Below are 22,342 nucleotides of genomic sequence, written 5' to 3' on the forward strand. Positions count from 1 at the left end.
CTAAAAAAAGTTATAAAGTACGTAAAACAAACAAGCAAGCAGAATCACTTTACAAATGCAAGCTGCATGCGGATGACAAATCAGCTTTTATTTTTTTTGGCATAGATTATGGAGAGCTTTTATTTGTTAGGAGCACAGAGTATGTACAAGCTTTGCCTACCACACAAAATATCTCTTTCAAGCACTGGCAGGATTAGGTCACTACCAAAACGGGTATTAGTTCAAATGGGTAATTAAGATCGCGTAGAACAGTGGGAGGAGGCTGTCCAACAAGTCTGCCTCTCCTAAGCACCTTTTCTGCTTGGTACGTTTCTGGAGGCGTTCTGAAAAGCCAAGAGTGCTGTCTGTTAGAAGGTATTACAGCAGCGGGAATAGGGAACTTGTTCCCCCGCCTCCAACTGCTGCTGGGGCTACAAGCCCCATTATCCATGACCGAGGCTGATGGGAGGGTCAGAGGTTCTCCCACCCGTTTCCAATCTGTCTTAACAAAAGCCAGAGCAGCCACTCATGCAGAGTTGCAACAGGGAACCTCCTTCCTGGATGGGGCTTCTGGTTCCCAGGGTTGGGGTACATGCGTCATGCTCAGCATGGCCCTGACCGAAGGTACCTTATTTTGTTTCTATACTCTGTTCAAGCACTTGATATGTGGCCCTGCAGGTCACAGTTGAGAGTAAAGATTTTCTTGCTTCAGACTCTGGGGAACTGCTGCCGGTCAGAGAAGACAATATTGGCCTATATAAACAATTTGGTCTAAGGTAGCTTCTGTGTTCCAGCTCCAGACAGATTCCATTTTCACCCTTTGAGCCACATTTTTAAATTAAAAAAAATTTACACAATAGGAGGGGTTAGAACAGCAATAAACATCAACACACATCACCATGCGCTTACCTGGCAAGGATGATCAAAAGAGCTTGGGCAATTGAATCCCCAACACACCTTATGGAACAATAAACAAATTGTTATCTCTGGCATCTATCAACAGAAAGGAGGTCTGACACAACCACACAACCCAAGAAGCAGAACCTGTATGGATGCGTAAAAGTTGAAGGTGGATTCTGCAAAGCTTACTTGCGTCACCCTGGCCGATACAAAATGAGACTAACGTGCCAGGCCAAAGGATTCTCGGCGCCAAAATCAGAGCTGGTTTAGTTCAGGCTGAACATCCACAAAGGTGGCAAATCTGTGACAAGCTGCAGGCAGGGTCCCATGACCTGTTAAAGCAATACTCTTCAACACAGTATGTTGAGAAATCTTTTTGCACAGATGCTAGTTTGAACATAACATCAAACCATGGTTTATTAAGCTAGGGTTTTTTTGGGCCAAGGCACAGACTGACCCCCTCCTTCGGTAATCCTAACAGAACTCTAGCCCAATGGTTGCCATTAATTTGATTTTGATTTGATTTTAGAATGAATTGGTTTTAGAATGCATTTCAATCGATTGTGATTTTATGTAAACTGTGTTACTTTTATTGTTGTTAGCTGCTCTGAGCCCGGCTTCGGCTGGGGAGGGCGGGATATAAATAAATTATTAATTATTAATTAATTAATAATTATTATTATTGAAATTAAACCATAGTTCAGCATTACAGTAGCTTAACTATGGACATATTAACTATGGTGAAAGGCTACTTGTTAACCAGGGTTTGTAGTTGGTTTATAAACCAACTTAACATTGACCGTACCTTAGCATTGTGTGCAAACCAGGCCTATATGAAGTTTATGCAGAAAGAAGTATTTTGTCAAGGGAGTCCCCCAGATGCTGCTGGCTTAAATGGCACTGCCTGGACACAGGTTTAAAGCCCCCCCCCCCCAAGTATGGACATCAGGCAGGCAGGCTCCTTGATTGCATTCTTTTTGGCATCTGCTGAAAACATTTTTGTTTTAGGCAAACCTAACCAGAAACATAGATGGCAACGTGTTTTAACCTCTTTCTAGTCTTAAGTTTTATTATTTTTAAATACATGCCTTTACATGTTTTTTATTGATACTTTTAATATTGCTTGTAAACAGTGAGGTGTGCTAGTTTTCCATCCTAATTAACCTTCAGGAGGAATTGGAAAACTTACCTGTTTGCCCTGCTATTTGGTGGCGGAGGAATCCTGTTCCTGGCAACCCTGAGATCATTGGATGGAATTATTTTTTTTAATTGCAGCTGCTTTTGCAATGCTTTTTTAAAAAAACTGAAACTGCTTTTACAAAGTTTTCAATTGTAATTGTTTTTAGGCTTCAGTCTGTTTCAGAATGCTTTCGCTTTTAAATTGTATAGATGTTTGTCACCCTGTTTGCCTTGGGGGATAAAGGGTGGGATATAAATTCAATAAACAATAAATAAAATTATATCTCGAACCTGCATCAAACATTAGCCTGGGACAAGAGAGATCTGGCTTCAAATCCCCATTTGGACTGCTCTGTTTAATCTAATTTGCAGGGTTGTTTTGTGAGGATTACGTGTTGACCATGAGCTACTTGGATGGGACAGAATATAATTTCCTCCCTTGCCTACCTGTCTAAGTTACAAAAGGAATAGAAAGCCTTGTCTTGACCTATGCTGTCTGTAAAATGATCAGAGGGGTGAGTCGGTTTGAAATTGAACGTAAAAGCCACACTGCTTTTGCAATTTTTCCTCCCCATTTAGGAAAGTGATGGGACAAGATGCTCAAGATTCAATTTCATTTTTATTCTCCACTTTTATAATGAAAAATAATCTCTCAAACACAGAACATAAACTCACTGGAGGAATGGCAGGGGTAGGGGGCAAGAAGAGGTAAAAGAACAAAACCCCTTGCATCCAAACTAAAGACACAAATTTCTAACCAAACTGTACAAAGTTAACCCCACCCCACAGTCATATTAAGTACAAAATGTACAACTTTTCCCAGTGGAAGAAAATCAAAACCAGGACTCTGCCATTTTTCTTCTCTTAAGACTCCCACCAAATCCCCCCCCAACCCCCAAAATTCAAGCCTCTCAGGAACACAGTGTATTTCGATAGTAAGAGTTAACTCCTGAAGGCAGTTGTTTTTACATTCGTCAGGGAACTAGTCCTCATGAGGCTTCTGGATAAGCTGCTCAAAGGATGCATTCTATATGTACAGAACTATCACCACGTCCCTGGGACCCCATCAGAAAAAGAGTGTCAGCAGCCAATCCCCGCTCTGTCTGTTGTGAACAGTGTACATGTGTGTTTTTAAATGTTTTCTTGGACACGGAAGGCTGATGGGCAAACAATTGTTATTCCCCACTCTTTGCTCCCATAAAGAAGTTGGCCACTTAAACCCAGGTTCTTAGTTGAGAATTGATAGTTATTTAAACGCAGGTGGCTGTGCTGCATTAAAGTTCAAGAAGAGAGTGAAATGGTGGGTAGTTGTTGTTGTTTGCTTCCAACTGACAGGGCAATATATATACATAAATAAAAATTGGCATCATCAAGCGGTTTCCTCACACACTTTGTGCGAGGGGAAAGGACAATAGCAAGACAAAGAAACACATCAATTGCATTAAGGCGGAAAGGAATTAAGACACAGACGTGGTGCTTTCAAGACACCTTTACCCCATTTTACTTGGGAGCGCTGTGATTTGAAGAATTTGCACCAGAGTGATTGCGACCGAGTGTGTTTTAGCACCATATGCAAAGGATTCTGTCTCCCTCCTCCCTTCTTAGGCAGAGAGAGCAGAGTGATCGCTCCCCACCTGCCCCACAGAGAGCCAAAGGTAGTTTGAAAGATGGAAAGATATTTACAGTGTGGTGGGTAACCTGTGGCCTTCCCTTCAGATGTTGCTGGAATAGAATACTACAAAGAAATATAGCCTGCTTACAAACAAACCTCTCCACCAGGTAAGGTGTAAAATCACAGGCTTAATTTCACTGCTGGTGAGCAGTCACGTCGCGGCATGGAATTACACACCTCAAGTCTGAAATATTTTCTGTAAGTGCAACAAAAAAAGCTGAGCTATTTGGCAATGGGCACATTTTCCTGGGTGGCGGCAGCAGCATTTAACTTTTGGGAATACCCCGAGGAAAGAGGAGCAATTCCTTGGGAGGAATTAAAATTTTGAGTTTCTGCCCATGTTAACTGGCGGTGCTTGGGATGCCCACCCAAAAATACAGCATGTAGAATGTAGGACTGGAAGCCTGTGAAGTGAGACTTTTGGAATTACTTATAGGAGAGGGGTAAGATTTTGGACCTAGCACCTGTGATCTGGTTCTCTAAAACAGATGACGAGCAGGAGGTGGTTGACATGTGTCTAGACTCTACCACCAGACAGCAGGTGGCACCATAATACCTGATTGATATATATATATATATATAAAATAAAATCCCTGCACACAGATAACTAGAGTGTCAGTTCAAACTTCCCCAACTTGCTAGCTTTTTAAGTGCAGGGATTTACTTATTTGTTGCTCAGAGGTACATTCACGTAACCCATTCCACCTGATGGGTTGGATTGTATGTGTGCAATCCAAACACAGTCCAACTGATATAGCAAGCACCAATTTCATTTTTGAGTTTTGCAGCACAAGGCAGAATTCCTTAACCTGACCTACTTCAGTTTTTGGCTATATATATAGAAGTTTTGAACGAAGATATCCACACGTCACAGATGCAGCGGGAGACAGACCTCTGAAGCTGCAAACAGTGGCCTGTTTCTACACCCCCTTGTCCCCCAATTCTGGCATTTCTAGTACACCACGTTGAGAGCAAATTTCTCAAAAATCCAACTCAGAAACACCCAGCGAACACCCTGGCCGTCGAGAGCCGGAGTGTATATCAGTGACATCAGAACGTCTTGTTACAGTAGAAGTGGTGCCTGCACGTGAGGCAAAAATGGAGTTACGATACTGGATACTGACTTTAAAAAAACAAAACCCCCACAATCCACCAATCCGCAAAACATTGCAAACAAGTACAAACAGATACGATGGCAGCACCAATAAACGAACTGCAGCCGAGTGGCAAGTGGTTAAGGAACCAGGGTGAAAAAGAACGCCACAGAGCAACTGAGTTAATGTGCTGGTCCTCCCTCTCTTTCTCTCATTAGAGAGAGGGGAAAACTGAGAGAAAGTCTTGTTAGGGATAACGAGGCCAACGAAGCAACGAAACGGCGTGGAACTACAGGAGACCAAAACGGCATGTTTCCCGGTCCTTTTGCAAACAAGATGTCAGCAACGCTAACATTTCATCATTAAACAAGGGGAGGAAGAAAGTCCCTTGGCCAGCATCTTTGAGCTCATCCCGATAAACTGGTTCAAAAAAAGGTGCAAAGTAACTGCAGAAGCCCAACACTGGCTGAAACAGCCCCACCATCACCCAGCATGGGTCACAAAAGTTCCCTAAAAAGAGAAAGTGTTCTGCTTATAGGCGAGGTCAGTGGCGATGGATTGGGGGTATGTGTGTTCTCTTGCGGTCAGCAGTTTGCGGCTGGCCAAGAGGCAGATATGACGACGGAAGGGCTGCACGGTGGTTGGGTCCTCCTCGTCCTAGAATTGCCACCCCCCCTTTCTCTCTTTGGAAGGAGTGTGGCGACACTTTGGGAGAGGACAAAGAGGAAGTGGCGTGGTGGTTTGGCCATCAGTCCCCAGCAACGTGGCTCAGCGCAGGTTTTGGTAGAGGTAGGCTGACGTGAAGATGGCGTTGACGGTCAGGCTCACGGCAAGGAGACCTCGGAGCGCTGAGTTGCCAAAACGGCCTGATTGGAAAAAAGAAAGGAGACCGGAGAAGGAAGATTAGCAGTGTGAACCAACCAGTCTGCTCATTATTATCTGTGACAGGCCTGTCTTCCAGGTGCCCCACCCCCCAGGAGTGTGGCAACAAGAGCAGGGACTTTTCAGTGGTGACACCCTGCTTGTGGAATGTTTTCCCCAGGGAGGCTCGCCTGGCGCCATTCTTACATTAATCAGGTGCCAGGCAAAAAGGTTCCTTTCTAACCAGGTCTTTGACTTTTAAAGATGGCTTTTCATTATTTTTTTCGAGGGGGGCAGGGATGTTTTAATGTAGTTTATTTTTTAAAAAATAAAATATGTGTGTTTCTTTTTTATGCTGGGTTTTTTTATGTCTGTTTTTGTTTTTATCTATTATCTAGGTAATGTTTTTCAATTGCTTTCATATTTTAATTAATAATAATTATATTTATTAGACAGTTTCTTGCCATGGCAAACCATCTTTTAAGCAAAAAACCCCACAACCCAAACCCTGCGCAACACTCACCCCTCCATCCTGTTAGTTCCTCCCCTTTCGTCGTGGTGTCCACCACGCAGCTCGACGAGTGCGATGAGTTCTCCCCTTTCTTGACGGTGCCGTCACTGCAGATGCTCCCGGCTTCCGTTATGGCTCTCATATCTTAAAAAATGAGGACAATTAATAGTATTATTTATATGCATCCCATCTTGTTGCCCTAGCCACACTGGGCAGCTCCTTACAGAATATGAAATACACAATAAAAATATTTAAAAAACAATAAAACAACAAACGTTAAAAACTTCCCCAAACAGGGATGTCTTCTTAAAGATAGTTGTTTATTTCCTTGACGTCTGATGGGAGGGCGTTCCACAGGGTGGACACCACTACCGAGAAGGCCCTCTGCCTGGTTTCTCTGTAACTTCACTTTCCGCTGAGAGGGAACCGCCAGAAGGCCCTCGGAGCTGGACCTCAGTGTCCGGGCTGAACGATGCGGGTGAAGACGCTCCTTCAGGCATGCAGGGCCGAGGCTGTTTAGGACCTCTTTTTCTATATAAGAGTGCCATGCTGGATCACATCAGATCAGCAGGATTGTGGAGGCAGAGCAAGGGGCGGAAGAAGGCTCTTGGGTACCTGGGGCGATGTGCCCAGGGGTGGGCCAACCACCCATAGGGGCGGGGCACGCAATGCCAATAGGGACGGCACGGGGCATGCCATGGCACCCATAGGGACAAGCGTGCAGTGGGGCCTCAGCCACCCTACAGCTGGTGTGGGGAGGCAGTGGGCAGACAGCACAGAGCTTGCGGGCACTGGGACGTGTGGCTCATGTGCGGTGCAGGCCCCGCGGTGACGCGTGCCGCCCGCCATTTTGTCACCTCACATCAGGGTGACACCCAGGGCAGACCGCACCCCTGCACCCCCCCCTTCGTACGCCCTTGGGCAGAGCACAGCCACCCTGGCTAGCAGCCATTGATAACCTTTTCCTCCATGCATTTGTCTAATCCTCTTTTAAAACTGCCTATGGGCTGAGGCATTAGCATTTCTGAATGCCAGTGGCTGGAAACCTCTTGTGCTCAGGGCCTGCTTGTGGGATCTGGGTGGCTGCTGTGAGCCCAGGATGCTGGACTCAGATGGGACCCCCCTGGCCTGATCCAGCAGGCTCTTGCTCTGCTGAAAAACGAACAGAGTTGGCTGGAGCCAGCGGCACTTTGCCAATAGCTCCAGGGAGTTTTACTCTAGGCCAGATTTCCACAAGGCACCAGGGTACTGTTGTGCTCAGGCCCTGCCCGCACCTGGTGGGCCACTGTGTGGACAGGATGCTGAACTAGGGGGGGCCTTTGGCCTGATCCGGCACTGCCAGCCCCTCACGGCAGCCACTGTTGAACTCTAGCCCAATGGTTCCCATTAATTTGACCCTGAATTGATTTTAGAATCAATTGATTTTTTGAATGTATTTCAATTAAATGATTATGATTTTATGTAAACTGTGTTATTTTTACTGTTGTTAGCCGCTCTGAGCCCAGCTTCGGCTGGGGAAGGCGGGATATAAATAAATTTACAGTGGTACCTCAGGTTACATACGCTTCAGGTTACAGACTCCGCTAACCCAGTGCTTCAGGTTAAGAACTTTGCTTTAGGATGAGAACAGAAATCGTGCTCCGGCGGCACGGCAGCAGCAAGAGGCCCCATTAGCTAAAGTGGTGCTTCAGGTTAAGAACAGTTTCAGGTTAAGAACAGACCTCCGTAACGAATTAAGTACTTAACCCGAGGTGCCACTGTATTATTATTGTTGTTGTTGTTGTTGTTGTTGTTGTTGTTATTATTATTGGACTGCTTAGGTTTCCAGGCACAGCCACCGGAGCCTTAACTATGATAAACCACAACCTTGGCACAGACGATTCAAGTCCCACCTCCAGGACGGGTACGTACCATGCAGTCCCCGCTCGCTTAGGTTCCTTTTCGGGAAGGCGGGCAGCTCCGTGGGGAAAACGTTGCTCTCTGAGTGGGCCAGGTCCTCCTGCTGCTGGGCCTCGCTGTGGGCCGAGAACAGCATCAGCCGCTGGCCCTTCAGATTGAGCCGGGCAGGGCTGATGAGGGGCCGTCGGTAACGCAGGGAGCCAGAGCTGGAAGCCACGGAGCCGGCCACGGATGGTGCCGGCGAAGGCACAGGGGAAGAGACGCAGCTCCCCGAGAGGAAGGAAAAATATTCTGAGAGGGGAAATGGGAGTAGAAAACAGAGAGAGAGAAGGAGGGAGGGTCAGCGTTTCAGTATATGTAGAAATCAGGAAGTGGGGATTTTGGCTGCGTAGGCGCCAAACCGGTTTTTAAAAAACATATGTTTATATATAGTGAAGTCATAAAAATATATATTGAAGTGGTTTACATTAAAAAGATGAAAAACATGCATGAAGCAATTAAAAGCAAATTCGAGAGCAAAGAAGCTAAAAGCAAGCAGCAATAAACCACTGTGGAAGGACAGTGGTTCCCTTCCCCTGAAAAGAAACCCTGGGAACTGCAGTTTGTTAAACGGCGCTGGGAATTGTAGCTCTGCAAGCAGTAAACCACAGTTCCCAGGTTTCATTAGGTGAAGCTGTGTGCTTTGAATGTAATGGTGTGTATGCAGCCGTTATTTATGATATTATTATCAGTAGTAGTAAATCTAGATAGATGCCCTTTAATAATTATTCCCTGTGTGGCTTACAACCAAACAGTATCAAGGATAATGTAATATATAATAAATTGGAATCAGCAGACACCAAGGACAGATCAAAAAGGAACTTTTGTCGTAACCCACCCTGGGACCCTGCTGCTATAATTTTTTTAAGGGTTTTTAATTCTGAATTTTAAAATTGTTGCAACCTGCGCTAGGATTTGCTAGTGAAATGTGGGTAATAAATTTAATCATAAATGATAATAAATACATGATAAGCTGATTTAAAGCGCATTAAAGTGTAATTCTGGTCACATCTACATTGCACCTTGAAAGCACATGACTTCCCCCAAAGAATCTTGGGAACTGTAGTTTGTTAAGGGTGCAGTTCCCACTGTGGTTCCCAGGATTTTCTGGGATGAGGTGGATATGGTGCTGCTAGTAATAGAAGTCTTGGCATCCTTTAGCCACGTTGCTCAGAATGTTGTTCTGTGTGTGTTATCTGAAGATGCGATTGCAAAACCAGTTCAGAACCAGTGCAGATCTGCTCCTTGGGTGACTCCTGCATGGATTACTTTGTATCCAAGGTGGGGGAGAGAACCAGACAGGGTTCAGAAGGGTGACAGACAGGTCACCGGTGTGAGCAAGCTACTGCGACCTGCCTAATTTGGAAACACTGGTGCAATTTAGGACCACAAAGGTTTCTCTCTCTCTCTTGTGTGTGTGTGATTCGTTCAAAAAAGAGAATAGTATCTCTGCTCTTTCTGGAACCTCCTAGCAAGTTCAAGCACCCCAGAACAATGCCTGGACACTTCTCACCTGATGTAGGAGACTCTTTGGAGTGAGAGGTCTGGGATGGTGGCCGGCTTCCGCTGAAGAGGTAGCCAGAATCTAAAAAAAGAAAAAGAAAATGAAATTGCATGCAGGTACAGCAATCACCAGGGGACGCGGGTGGCGCTGTGGGTTAAACCACAGAGCCTAGGACTTGCCGACCTGAAGGTCGGCGGTTCGAATCCCCGCGACGGGGTGAGCTCCCGTTGTTCGGTCCCTGCTCCTGCCAACCTAGCAGTTCGAAAGCACGTCAAAGTGCAAGTAGATAAATAGGTACCGCTCCAGAGGGAAGGTAAACGGCGTTTCCGTGCGCTGCTCTGGCTTGCCAGAAGCGGCTTAGTCATGCTGGCCACATGACCCGGAAGCTGTACGCTGGCTCCCTCGGCCAATAAAGCGAGATGAGCACCGCAACCCCAGAGTCGGCCACGACTGGAACTAATGGTCAGGGGTCCCTTTACCTTTACAGCAATCACCAACGACACAGGAGAATGTTAAATGAATGATAAGTGTCAAATAATGCATTTCTGAGGGTCTGGAGGCCCAAGGCTGTCGTGAGAATTATACCCTCTGCTAAAATAATAAGGAAGCTGCTTTATCATTTAAGTCATTTCCATGGCCCACCTTGCTCAATATTGTCTACACTGACGGGCAGCAGCTCTCTGGGATTTCAGGGAAGGTTCTCTCCAGGTCCAAGTGCAGATGTCAGGGATTGAACCTGAAGCTTTTTGCATGCAAACCAGATGCCCTTCCCACTGGCCTATGCCCATAGCTGTCAACTTTTCCCTTTTCTTGCGAGGAATCCTATTCGGAATAAGGGAATTTCCCTTTAAAAAAGGGAAACGTTGACAGCTATGCCTATGCCCCTTCTCACTATAAGAAACTAAGAGTCCTGATAGGGCTGGCTCAAAAGCCCATCTAAGTTTAGGATCCCATCTCCCACATGGCCAGAAAGCCCTAAATCAGGTTCGGAAGGCAACTGACACTTTGTCTCCCCAGTTCCTGTCTGTCTGTCTATCTATCTACACACACACACACACACACACACACACACACACACACAGAGAGAGAGAGAGAGAGAGAGAGAGAGAGAGAGAGAGAAGATGTTGCATCAAGCCAGGAGGAAGAAAGTTAAACAGAGCAGCCACGAAAAGGAATCCCATCAAGCCACTGTTTTCCGAAAAGCGTTGGGAGCACCTCTCATTCCATATCCCTTTTGCATTTCTCCCTCGGTCCAACCCCAGCTCCCTCCTACCATCTTTCTCCTAAATCCCTTTTGCTCAAAGGATCCTTCTGTTTTCCTTCTCCGACTCGCAGCCCTGAAGCTTGTCCCAAGCTGCCAGGAAAATGTCACAGGATTACAGAATGGTAGATTTGGAAGGGACCATGTGGATCATCTGGTCCAGTCCCTTGCAATGCAGGAACCGCAGCTAAAGAGCATGTCGAAGGTGCCCATCCCTTTATGGATGTGCATCTGTACTGTCTTGCACCGAGCAGGTGTCTTCTGACACACATCTGCAGCTGGATCAGTCCTGTGGCAACAAGGCCTCCGTAGTCAGTTATCACTTGGCCTAACTGGCCTTACACAAAGCAGAAAGTTATCACTTAGCTAGCAGGGCAAGTTCAAGGTGCTGGTGCACAAACCCCTTATACAGCTCAGGACCAGGATACCCGAAAGATCCTCTCACTCCTTTACAGTGGTACCTCGGGTTAAGTACTTAATTCATTCCGGAGGTCCGTTCTTAACCTGAAACTGTTCTTAACCTGAAGCGCCACTTTAGCTAATGGGGCCTCCTGCTGCGCCATGCCACCAGAGCACGATTTCTGTTCTCATCCTGAAGCAAAGTTCTTAACCTGAAGCACTATTTCTGGGTTAGCAGAATTTGTAACCTGAAGCGTATGTAACCTGAGGCACCACTGTATATGACTAGCCGATGACAGAACTCTGCAGGTGAGGGCGTCCTGAAGATACCACCTTATGAGGAGTCCCGTTCTGCACAAAGTAGGAAGCAGACATTTAGTGTGGAGGCTGCTGCCATCTGGAATCCCCTCCCCTTGAATATTAGGCAAGTGCCATCTCTTGGCACCTAAGAAAAACCTTCCTCTTCTTCCAGCAAGGTATTTAAGGTGGAAGATCTTTCCCGGTTTGCATCAGTCTTGGATCTGCTTTTAAAGATTTATATTTGTTTGCAATGTTTTACTAATTTTTGCAGCTGTTGTTAATGATCTGCGAGGGCAGCTTTGGGCTAGACTTCCATCGCTGGAAAAGTGGGGTGCAAGTGCGAAATCAAATAAAGAAATGCTTTGGCTTGTGGCTATTGCCTCGCCTCTTTTATGATCTTACCGGTTCGGGCCAGAGAAGGGATGGTGCCCAGGGAGAGGGCCCGGTTCAGCCTTCCAGGGAGAGAGGAAGAGGAAGTCCGGCGCGGTGAGCGGAAGAGTGTCTGGCTGGTCAGTGGAAGCATGCTGGGAGGAGTCGGGATGAAGATGGAGGGAGAAGAAGGAGGCGACGGAAAGCCAAGATCAACGCCGTACGGAAACGGAGAGCAACCATCCCCAGAGAGGTACCTGTGGACGAGAGACCCGAAAGGGCAATTCACTTGGTAGGCTCAGCCCACTGCAAAACCATGTTCACAGAGCAGTTTAGCACACAGTTGAAATTACTGCCATTTCAGTGTATTATCAGCCCACAGAGACAGCGCAGTGGTACCTCTGGATGCGAACGGCATCCATTCTGGAGCCCCGTTCACATCCTGAAGCAAACGTGTCTGCACGGGTCGCATTTTGCCGCTTCCGTGCATGGCGTCATTTTGAGCGTCTGCACATGCGCAAGCGGCGAAACCCAAAAGTAAAGTGCAACCTGAAAATATTTAAGCTGAAGCTTATTCATCCCAAGGTATGACTGTATTCTGATTATGACTAGGGTCATAATCCAACAAAGGTATCCTCGGCGCAGGTTCAATGAAACTGATGAACTGAAGTCAGCTATGCCTATTGACTTCATTGGGTCTACTCTTGAGTAGGGACACACTCACAGCATACTATTTAAAGCTGCATGGCACCACTTTAAACAGCCGTGGCTTCCCCCAAAAGAATCCTGGGAGCTGTAGTTTGTTAAGGGTGCCGAGAGGTGTTAGGATATACTGCAACCCCCCTGCCCAGAGTTACAGTTCCCAGAGCTCCCTGGGATTGAGTGTGAAGCCACTCTGTGGTGGGGGAATAAGGGGTCTCACTTACCAACTCTCAGCACACACAACTAACGGTAGCTCCCAGAATTCTTTGGGAGAAGCCAGGACTGTTTAAAGTGGTAACGTGATGCTTTCAATGTATGGTTTGAACACAGTATGGGTGGAGCATAGCCTACAAGTCCATCAACGACAATGGAAGCTTCAGGATACAAACCTCGTTACTGTAGTTCTACAGAGTAATAGAAGTCAGATCAGGCACTCATGCAGAGACACAACAAGGAGCCTCTTTTTTGGGTGGTGCTTTCAGCTCCTAGGACCCTTTAATCCAAGGATGGAGAGCCTGTGAGGCTGGGGCTGATGTCCTTTAGATGGTTTTCACCACCATCATTAAGTCTTTTAATCGTAAAGGGTTTCAAAAGCTCGTCTGAGTTACCTTTCGTAAATTGTTATGACAATGCTGGGTGGTAGGTCTGATGAGAAGCTGAGATGATTAACGGCTTGCCCAAGACCACCTTGTTAATTCTAACAAGAGATTTCCTGATTCACAACTCAAGCATTTAGCAACACCAGACCACAAAGAATCATGGGAGATGGAAGGGACCATGAGAGTCATCTAGTCCAACCCCCTGCAATGTAGAAATCTTTCACCCAACGTGGCTCAAACCCACGACCTTGAGATTAGAGTCTCATTTTCTTACCGGCAGCTATCCCGCTGTGCTGTCACACACTTATGAAAATGGTTTGTAAAGGTGTAGAAGACAATGTTCCCAATACTGGGATCTGGAAATTTCATTTGAAGAAACCAACTCAACACACTTAGAGGTTAAAACCTATTGGGATATTTACCTGTGTTGCACCATGCATGCCCTACTCCTATGTTAAGATCAATGCCCCTGTTAAGACCTGCCCCAGCTGCGTTGAATGGTTTGGCAACAACTAGAGATTGGGAGAAAGAGGTCTAAATGTCAACACTCTCCACACTGCTGAAAATATCAACAGGAAAGCTGCCTGATTCTAGTCTGAGATGACTCAAAAATCTCTACCTTCCATTCTTTTAAAAGAGAGGAACATGTTGCATGTTTTTCCTAATGCAGATTTATTATAGAGGCCCTAACTTCCAGAAGGCTAAATTATTAATATGCACATGCGCGCGCGCACACACACACACACACACACACACACACAAGCTTCTAGTCCCAAAGCTTTTAAAGTTCTTGCCCCTACACACATACATCCCCACAGTGAACGATAGGAGAATTCCTCCTCCTCTTGCCCTGATCAAAAAGTGGTTAAATAACTGGGAGAGCAGCTACATACAATCCTGGGGGTGGGGTATAATGGTTGCTCCACAACAGGGTTGGAAGAGAAAATGATCCCTATTGATTTCAAGAGGCCAACAGCACCTGAGACAAAGTTCTAGCTGGGGTGGAAAGGGAAAAGTTGCCATAGCGGGGCTGAAATTCAGCAAAATCACACTGAGGAGGCATTGCTGCAGGTGAGATTATTTGCCTATTAATATTTTGGGAACTGAGCCTGTGCCAACGAATCTAAAAATGTGACCCCCCCCCCAATTCTACAGAGGACAGTCAACAAAAGTATAAAAAGTACAAACAATGGCTACTGCCCTGCCTCCAATGTCAGTGTGCCCCTGGATATCAGTTGCTGGGAATCACAAGTTGGGAAGAGATCCTGTTGCACTCAGGGCCTGCTTTCAGGCTTCCCATTTGGGCCACTGGCCTGATCCAGCAACCAGGCTCCTCTTATGTTCTCAAAGTACCCTGTCATCTATTTAGGGCTCTGCAAGTGCAGCACATGCAAAGGGCTCTGGCTTCAATTTCTGGCAAATGTTGCCTGGGAGAGATGCTCTGGCTGAAACCCTGGAGAGCTACTTCCAGTCTGTGAGGACAATACTGAGCTAGATGGAATCAAAATAAGGCGATTTCCTGTGTCCCTACACCTTCAGGGAAGGTCCACAGCTCAGGGGTAGAAAACTTGCTTTGCCTTCAGAAGGTACTAGGTTCAATCTCCTGCACAAACTCCTGCCTAAAACCCTGGAGAGTAGATAGCGGTCCATGAAGACGTTACTGAGCTAGCAATGGACTGATGCTCTGACTTTGTATAAGGCAGTTTCTTATGTTCTTATACATGTGCATGCGGTATAAAAACAAGCTACATCATTTGCAAAGGGTTGATACAGGTAACTGAAAGCCCTCCATCACCTACCTTGTCTTTGAGGATCTCAATCATCCATCCATTCATCTATCCAAATCCCAGAAGAGAACTACACCCATGTTCTGCAGTGTGTGCATTTCTCATGCCACAGTTCCTCCTAAAATCTTGGTGGGTCGTGGCCTCTCAACGTAAGATTCCCCCTTCCCATTAATTAAAGCTTCGTGGTTACAAGGCAAAATGGCTATGACGACAAGGCATTTTTGTTGTGCTCTTCAGCTGAAAAAGACTCCCAAATACCCACGACGAGACAGCCCTTGTGCCCCTTAGGCTCACAAAAGACATGGCACAAAAGGAAAAGCGACCTAGGTGTGAAGAGGAAAAAAAAGGGAGCCTAGGCACTGATTTTGTCTCAGTTGGTCAGCAGCAGCTAAAAATGTGTTAAAACCTAGTCAAAAATCCCAGAGCTGAACAGAGACATCAAGCAAAAGTTTTAGGACATAAAGAACTACTCTAGGAATTTTGCAGGAGAAGATTCTTGGCCAGAAACGTTGCAAATGTTGGAAGCCAAAACCCAGGAAAAACTCCACTCTGCCATGAAGCTCACTGGGTGATCTTAGGCTCATTGCATCCTTCCTACCTCGCACAGTTGTTGGGAAGATAAAATGGAGAGGTGCGGCAGATGAACCACCATTTATAGGGCTGAACCATGGGGATTGAAAAGCAGTTGGGGAATTTCATCAGAATGGCTTCAGAAATAAAGCCATTACCTGCTGCTACATATCAAAAGGATGTGTGCCAAAGAGGACTAAAAGTAATTTTATTGATCCCCCCCCCGAAACAAAATCCAAGGGGTCTTTTCATGCATGAAAAGCATTTCACTTCACATACGTGACTTATCGATGGGTGCACCTCTGCAAATAGACGGTGACAGTAAAGTTAAAATACTGTTGAAAGCTACAAGCAAATGCCCATTTGAAGTAAGTCATGCTGAACTCAATGCTTACCAGAAAACCTAAACAGAACTGGGTTACCTCTATTTGTGCTTACTTGACATTAGCTCCAGTGCGGATGGTTGCTCGATCTTATCAGGACTTTAAAAAGAGAGATGAGAGCTGCCTCATGTATTTTGAACAAATGCACTTTTAAATGCTGCAAAATGCTCTCCTTCTTCCCCTCCCTACTCGCCAACTTGCAAGACTCTTATGACCTGCTTTGCATTCCAATTCCGGCATCATGGATAGGCCAGTTATCAGGGCTCATCTGCATGCCTCTCAGCCATTGGCTAAGAAGATCCTGGAAGGGAGGGCAGGGGGGGCACCATTCAAAGCTTTAGAAGACAGAAAGCAGCCCAGACTAGGTCTCCTGCTGCTGGATGCAGAACAGAAACTTTTATGGCAATAATAGAGGTGGATTTCCCCCCCCCCCCTTTCAGAAAGAATGCAGAAGAGACCTTATAAATCTTGAGGCATGGGGAACCATGGTTGTGGAATTTCACAGGAGAGAATTTGGATCATGGAGGCTGGGAAAAAGTAAATTAAGTGTGCAGAAGATTTTCTCTCTCTCTGGCCTTGAAAGAACTGCAAAAAACACCCCAAGCTTCTCAGATTCTGTGAGTCCCATCCATATGTGTTTGTTAATGCCAGCCATGGATATTGGGCTGTGGGAGGATGCTTTAGTTGGGATTCCAGCACTGCATCGGGTTGGACTAGATGACCCTTGGGGTCCCTCCCAACTCTTCAATTCTATGATTCGGTTGGAAGGATCATGGCCCTTCTCTTGGACACAAAAACACTCACCCTTTGCCAGACCTAGGTTTTGCAATGAGAGCTCCTCTTTCTGTGTCTCATCCATGAGGCACTGCAGAACAGCCTCTGCAATCCAGGGGCCCTCCAGATGTTTGGGTACTACAGCTCCCATCAGCCACAGGTGGCTGATGGGAGTTGTAGTCCAAAGAATCCAGAAGGCACCAGGTAGGCGAAGGATTGCAGCAGAACCACAGTCCTCCTTGTTTAACATGCTGTGTGCAGGATGCTTTGAAGGGAAGAGAAGACAGTATACAAACATTTTTAAAGATGCAAACGTCAGCTCTTACACCAGCCAGGAATCTGTAACAGCAGCTAAGTTTGGGAGGGGTGCTTGAGAAGGCAGAATACCACAAGAAGGGCAAGGTGGGTGGAATAAGAGGCAAGGACTAGCTAAAGCACATGTTGCAGCGACCCACAGAAGGTCGTGGGCTCAGCGACAGAGCTAGACATTTGGTTGAAGCAGCTCTCAGATTCATTGCTAGGTAAATGGATCTCTCGGGGGAATCTTGAGCTTTTGGGCCTGGGAGGTTGTTTCTGGACACAACAGTTTGTTCTTTTAAAGGGTGGAATATCTAGTACCAAGAAAAGACTTTTAACAAAACGTTAAGTTTTAAGGAGCAAATTGAAGTATGCCACTAAAAAGGGGAAAAAATAAGCCAAATCATCAGTAATGCAGATGCTAATTCTTGTCTGAAGGATGGAGCTGGTTAGCTCAGCTGGTCAGAGCGTGGTGCTGATAATGCCAAGGTTGCAATTTTGATCCCTGTATGGGGCAACTGCATATTCCTGCACTAAAGGGGGTTGGACAAGATAATCCTCAGGGTCCCTTAAAACTTCACAATTCTACGGTTCTATGAATATACAAAAAGGAGGTGGTCTTGGGCAGCCTCTAGGGGCGTTGAGGGATCCCTCAGGCTTCTTGGTCAAAAAAGATTCCTTTCAAATCCCAAGAGCTTTCACTTTGGAACAAGTTGGGGAGACATTCAAACCCGAGATCAGATGGAATGAGCAGAGATGGAAAGAGGCAAATCTTTGGCTTCACTGGCCTTAAGTCCTCTGTCCTAGGACAGCTGGTTTTGTGGAAGTTGTACCCATTCCAAACTCCCTTCAGCTCAGTCATGTGACCTAGCAACACAGAAGTTACACCAGAAAAAAAGTGGAAGAAGTCAAACTTTGTTTTAAGAGCTTCTCCCCACCCTTTTGCCAGGCTTGGGCCAGCTCGGCTGCCAGTAGCTCCACTCCTGAACAGAGTTTGGAACAGGCATAAAATAGACAAGCATAATTTACCTTGACGCAGATTACGCTGGCTTCCTATTGTTTGGCTTGCTCTCTGTTACTAGTCCTCATGGTGCATTTGGGGCCGGGTTTCAAGATTTATTGATTTTGTACTACAATTTCTCTGTTGGTGATTAGAACAAATTGCCCCACCTGCAGTACTGGCAGCCAAGAAAAAGAACCCCTTTAAAGCATGCTTGAACTCAGCGACGCAAAACTGCCAAGGAGTGGGAGCAGTGAAAGTAAGTACAAACAAAAAAATAAGGATGTGGAGTCAAAAGCGCTTTTTGAAAAGGTGTACGGCTAAGGAGCCCTTTATTTTTCAAAACTTGGCAGTTCAAGTAGTGTTTACAACAGTGATAAGTGTGTTACTAAACAATGAGGCACAGTTATGCTACATAAAATATGAGATTTTTTAAAAAAGCTTAGTAATAATAATAATAGTAATAATAATAATAATAATAAATAAATAAAGACATATCAAGTTGATCATGGGACAGTGTACAGTGCTGAGGTATATGCTATGTGCTTACAAATCTTCTGGGTTTGCAGAGGAAGGGGAGAAAAGGAGAGCTAAACGCACACCGAAGGGGACGCATGCATCTTGAGGCACGAATCAGTGTGGGCAGCAGAATTGCACCTTTTTTGCCCAAAGGGAATCCGGACCAAATTGAGAAAAGGGAAGGAAGAAGAGAAAGACCACCCCCCAGCACCTGACCGAGGTGTGGAAACTTTGGATGAATGGAAGTATTGTGAATTTATCTCCCCATTCCAAATCATGCAAAAAATGTCTCTGGATGACAGATGACGCAGGAACACTCCAATACCACTCACCCGGAGTCTTCATTAAGTCACTTATGTAACACAGAGAGAGTCCATTTTACATTTTTTCATGTGCAAGCCTGCTCACTCTTCCCTTTGTGCAAGCCACGATTTGATCAATCAGGTGTGCAGAACCTTTGGTCCTCCAGATATTGTTGTGACTACAGATGTAGTAAGGAACTACAACTCCCCATTTTTCCAGGCCACTGACCATACTTGCTGGTCCAGCTGATGGGGAGTTGGGAGTCCAGCTACATCTGGAGGGCCTAAGGGGAAAACCCCACACCTGACCTTTGCCCATAGTTATCTGGGTGAGATAACTATGTACCTTTGAGGCAAACCAAGCTGTGAAAAACAACTTCAAGCCATGGCTTAAAATATCCTTGGCTTTTGTTGAAGAGGGTAACCACAGTTTCCTGGTTCAAAAGGAAAAAGAAAACCAGGAAACTGTGGCTAGTAAGAGGCTTCCAACTGTGGTTTTGCAGCAAAGGAGAGGAGTGAAGAGCAAGAGAGCCTGGTCAAAGAGCTTTGACTTATCTTGACTTAGTAAGCCGAGATATGGATTGTTTGAAAGCTGCCACCTTCTCGGTCAGTGCCACCATGCAGCAGGTTGCCATGCCTTTCCCAGCAGCCACCAGGAAATCAGAACCTTCCAGTGCGATGGCTCAGATCCACTTGGCGAGTATAACTCAAGGAAGCCTGCTTTTCAGTTGTTTTCCTGCAACATCCACAATGTATTAAAGAGCAACTTTTAATGCGTGCACACACACAGATGTTTTAGGGATGGGGAACCTGTGGCCCTCTTGATGTTGTTGGACTCCAACTCCCATTAGCCCCAGCAAGCACGGCCAATGGTTGAAAGCAATGGGAGTTGAAGTATAACAACACCTGGTAGGTAGCTTTCCCATAACCTCTTTTAGGGTCAAACACCACACCGCAGCAGAGGTACATGGATGCATTCTCATTTTTAAAAAGAGAATCTGATCACAGCAGTGAGGAGCTCCAATCCAGAATCATGTGGCACAGGAGGAGGAGAGTATTAATTCTTCCTCGTTGTGCTGTTCTCCTGATGAAACTGTCTGCTGCCCCCTCCCCAGCTGCTGCTTGCCCTGGTAACAAAGGCACATTTATGTCTTTGCTACTGCAGAATGTCTTTCTTTGGTGTGGGGTAAGGCTGGGGGAGAGATAAATAGCTCCCTCACTCCATGCCACAGTCCCAGATCCATATCAGAACCTACCAGAAAGGAATTTCGAAAGAGACTGTTATGCATTTCACACATATCCACCACAAGGTGTCATTTGGTATTGCTTTGATAGCGTTCCTAGTGATAGGGCTAGCAGTCCTCCAAACCAGGCAGAGCCATTTTTCTGAATGCATATGCTCCTGTAAATATATCATCAAAATACAAGGGTGACAGGTGCCTTCTGTCACTCAACCTGCACTGGGGAGCTAGGCAGGAAGGAGCTGGAGTGATGTTGCTGTCCTACGTGAGGCGATGACACCTAATTTGCATAAGGACCTGCCCAGTGGAGCAAGTGGGAGAGGCAACCCATTCAAGGATCCCCTCCTCTCTTTAGGCAAAGTGACAGAATGGTAGAGTTGGGAGGAATCCCCAAGGGTCATCTAGTCCAAACCCCCGCAATGCAGATGTCACAGCTACATTAAACAGGGCTGCTTTCCAAGGGTATGAAACACACGAGAAGGCCTGAGCCAGCCCATAACTCGCACTTCACGTTTCCATTGAAGTTGAGACCATACTAGAACTCCCCTGCTGAGGTTACTCAGAAGGCTGCAACACATGTTAGCAGCAAGCACACATTAAGACCACAAAAAGCATGTGGCTAGCATGCCCTTTTCAGCCTTAGGTCTTCTCATCTTAGTGATGGATTGCAGGGTGCTCTTTGTAGGATCAAGTTTGGGCACTGTCCCAGTCATAGGCCAGGGAGCTTGATGATGGTTTAGCAGGACTCTCAATAGACACTTTGCAATGTCCTGGCAGCCCAGAACTGAAAACCATGATTTGCCATAGCTCAATGCTAGAGAATCTGCTTTGCATGCAGAAGGTCCCATGTTCAATCCCTGGCATTCTCAGGCAGGGCTGGGAAGGTTCTCTGCCTGAGACCCTGGAGAGCTGCTGCCAGTCAGTGTAGACAAAACCAAGCAAGATGGATCCAGGGTCTGACTCTGTATAAGGCAGCTTCCTTTGCAATTACTGAAATAAAAATGCACACACTGGGGTCCCCATTGTATCATAAAGGTAAAGGGACCCCAGACCGTTAGGTCCAGTCGCGGACGACTGGGGTTGCGGTGCTCATCTCGCTTTATTGGCTGAGGGAGCCGGCGTACAGCTTCCGGGTCATGTGGCCAGCATGACTAAGCCACTTCTGGCGAGCCAGAGCAGTGCACGGAAACACCGTTTACCTTCCCGCCGGAGCGGTACCTATTTATCTACTTGCACTTTGACGTGCTTTTGAATTGCTAGGTTGGCAGGAGCAGGGACTGAGCAACGGGAACTCACCCCGTCGCGGGGATTCGAACAGCCGACCTTCTGATCGGCAAGTCCTAGGCTCTGTGGTTTAGACCACAGTGCCACCCGTGTCCATCATAGAACCTAGCAAATTTCACAGAAGACAGATTGACATTCACACATGTACACCCTTCAGAACTAGACACTGTTCCTTCAAAGGAAGGTTTTATCAAACATCATTTTTTTCAGGGGAAACAAGGCAATAATGGCTACACTTTTCCTTACCGTAAGTAGTACGTACAGAAGGAAAAACTCTTTATATGACACGCCCCCCATTCCCCTTTAACCTACCTTCTATTTTTGTGACTTTAAAAAAGAGCTTTTAAAAGGAAGCAAGCTATTTGCCTCTGTTAAATACGCTTTTAATATAATATTAGAGAATAAATAATCACGTTGGCTAATGAGGCTAAATTCAATCGCCAGCCTTCATGCAATGGCAAAAGAAATAAAAAAAGTTTTGTGTTTGCAAAAGCAGGCTATTAAAAAAACAACAACCAACAACAATAAAAGTTAAAGCAGTTTTTAAAACACAAAAAGCAAAGGGAAGCACCATCAGTCCATTGAGCCACACACACACACACACACACACACACACACACACACACTTTTGGAAAGAAGGGAGAGAAAGAGGGTAGAAATAGAGGATAACGTGTTTAGGGTAAAGTATAATAGCAGCCCCCACCCCAACCACAGACATGAAAAAAGAGGAACATGCAAAGGTTTAGTGAACAGCAATAAAGAATAAAATTCATCATGCTAGCGATAATAGCTTGAGCTATTCAGGCTACCTGAAAGATCTATTTCCCTATACAAACCTGCCCAGTGCTAAGATACTCAGGTGAGCGCCTTCTTTCAGACCCATCAGCATCAGAAGGGGGGGGGGATCCTTTTCTGTG

At 46.0% G+C, this 22,342-nt stretch overlaps 1 protein-coding gene across 1 annotated transcript in view; it reads right to left on the reverse strand.

Moving 5' to 3' along the window:
- Positions 1–2,658: 2,658 nt before the first annotated feature.
- The window catches only part of TMEM201 (transmembrane protein 201), a 44,168-nt gene continuing 24,484 nt past the window's right edge, over positions 2,659–22,342 (reverse strand). Inside the window, exons 7-11 of the mRNA XM_081923611.1 lie at positions 12,001–12,224; positions 9,648–9,719; positions 8,108–8,386; positions 6,209–6,340; positions 2,659–5,690 (exon numbers count right to left, since the gene is read on the reverse strand). Coding sequence (XP_081779737.1) covers positions 5,593–5,690; positions 6,209–6,340; positions 8,108–8,386; positions 9,648–9,719; positions 12,001–12,224 — 805 coding nt within the window. The 3' untranslated portion in view covers positions 2,659–5,592. The remainder of the gene's footprint in view (positions 5,691–6,208; positions 6,341–8,107; positions 8,387–9,647; positions 9,720–12,000; positions 12,225–22,342) is intronic.

Source organism: Podarcis melisellensis (genome assembly GCF_964234715.1).
Source record: "Podarcis melisellensis genome assembly, chromosome: 8".
Lineage (NCBI taxonomy): Eukaryota > Metazoa > Chordata > Lepidosauria > Squamata > Lacertidae > Podarcis > Podarcis melisellensis.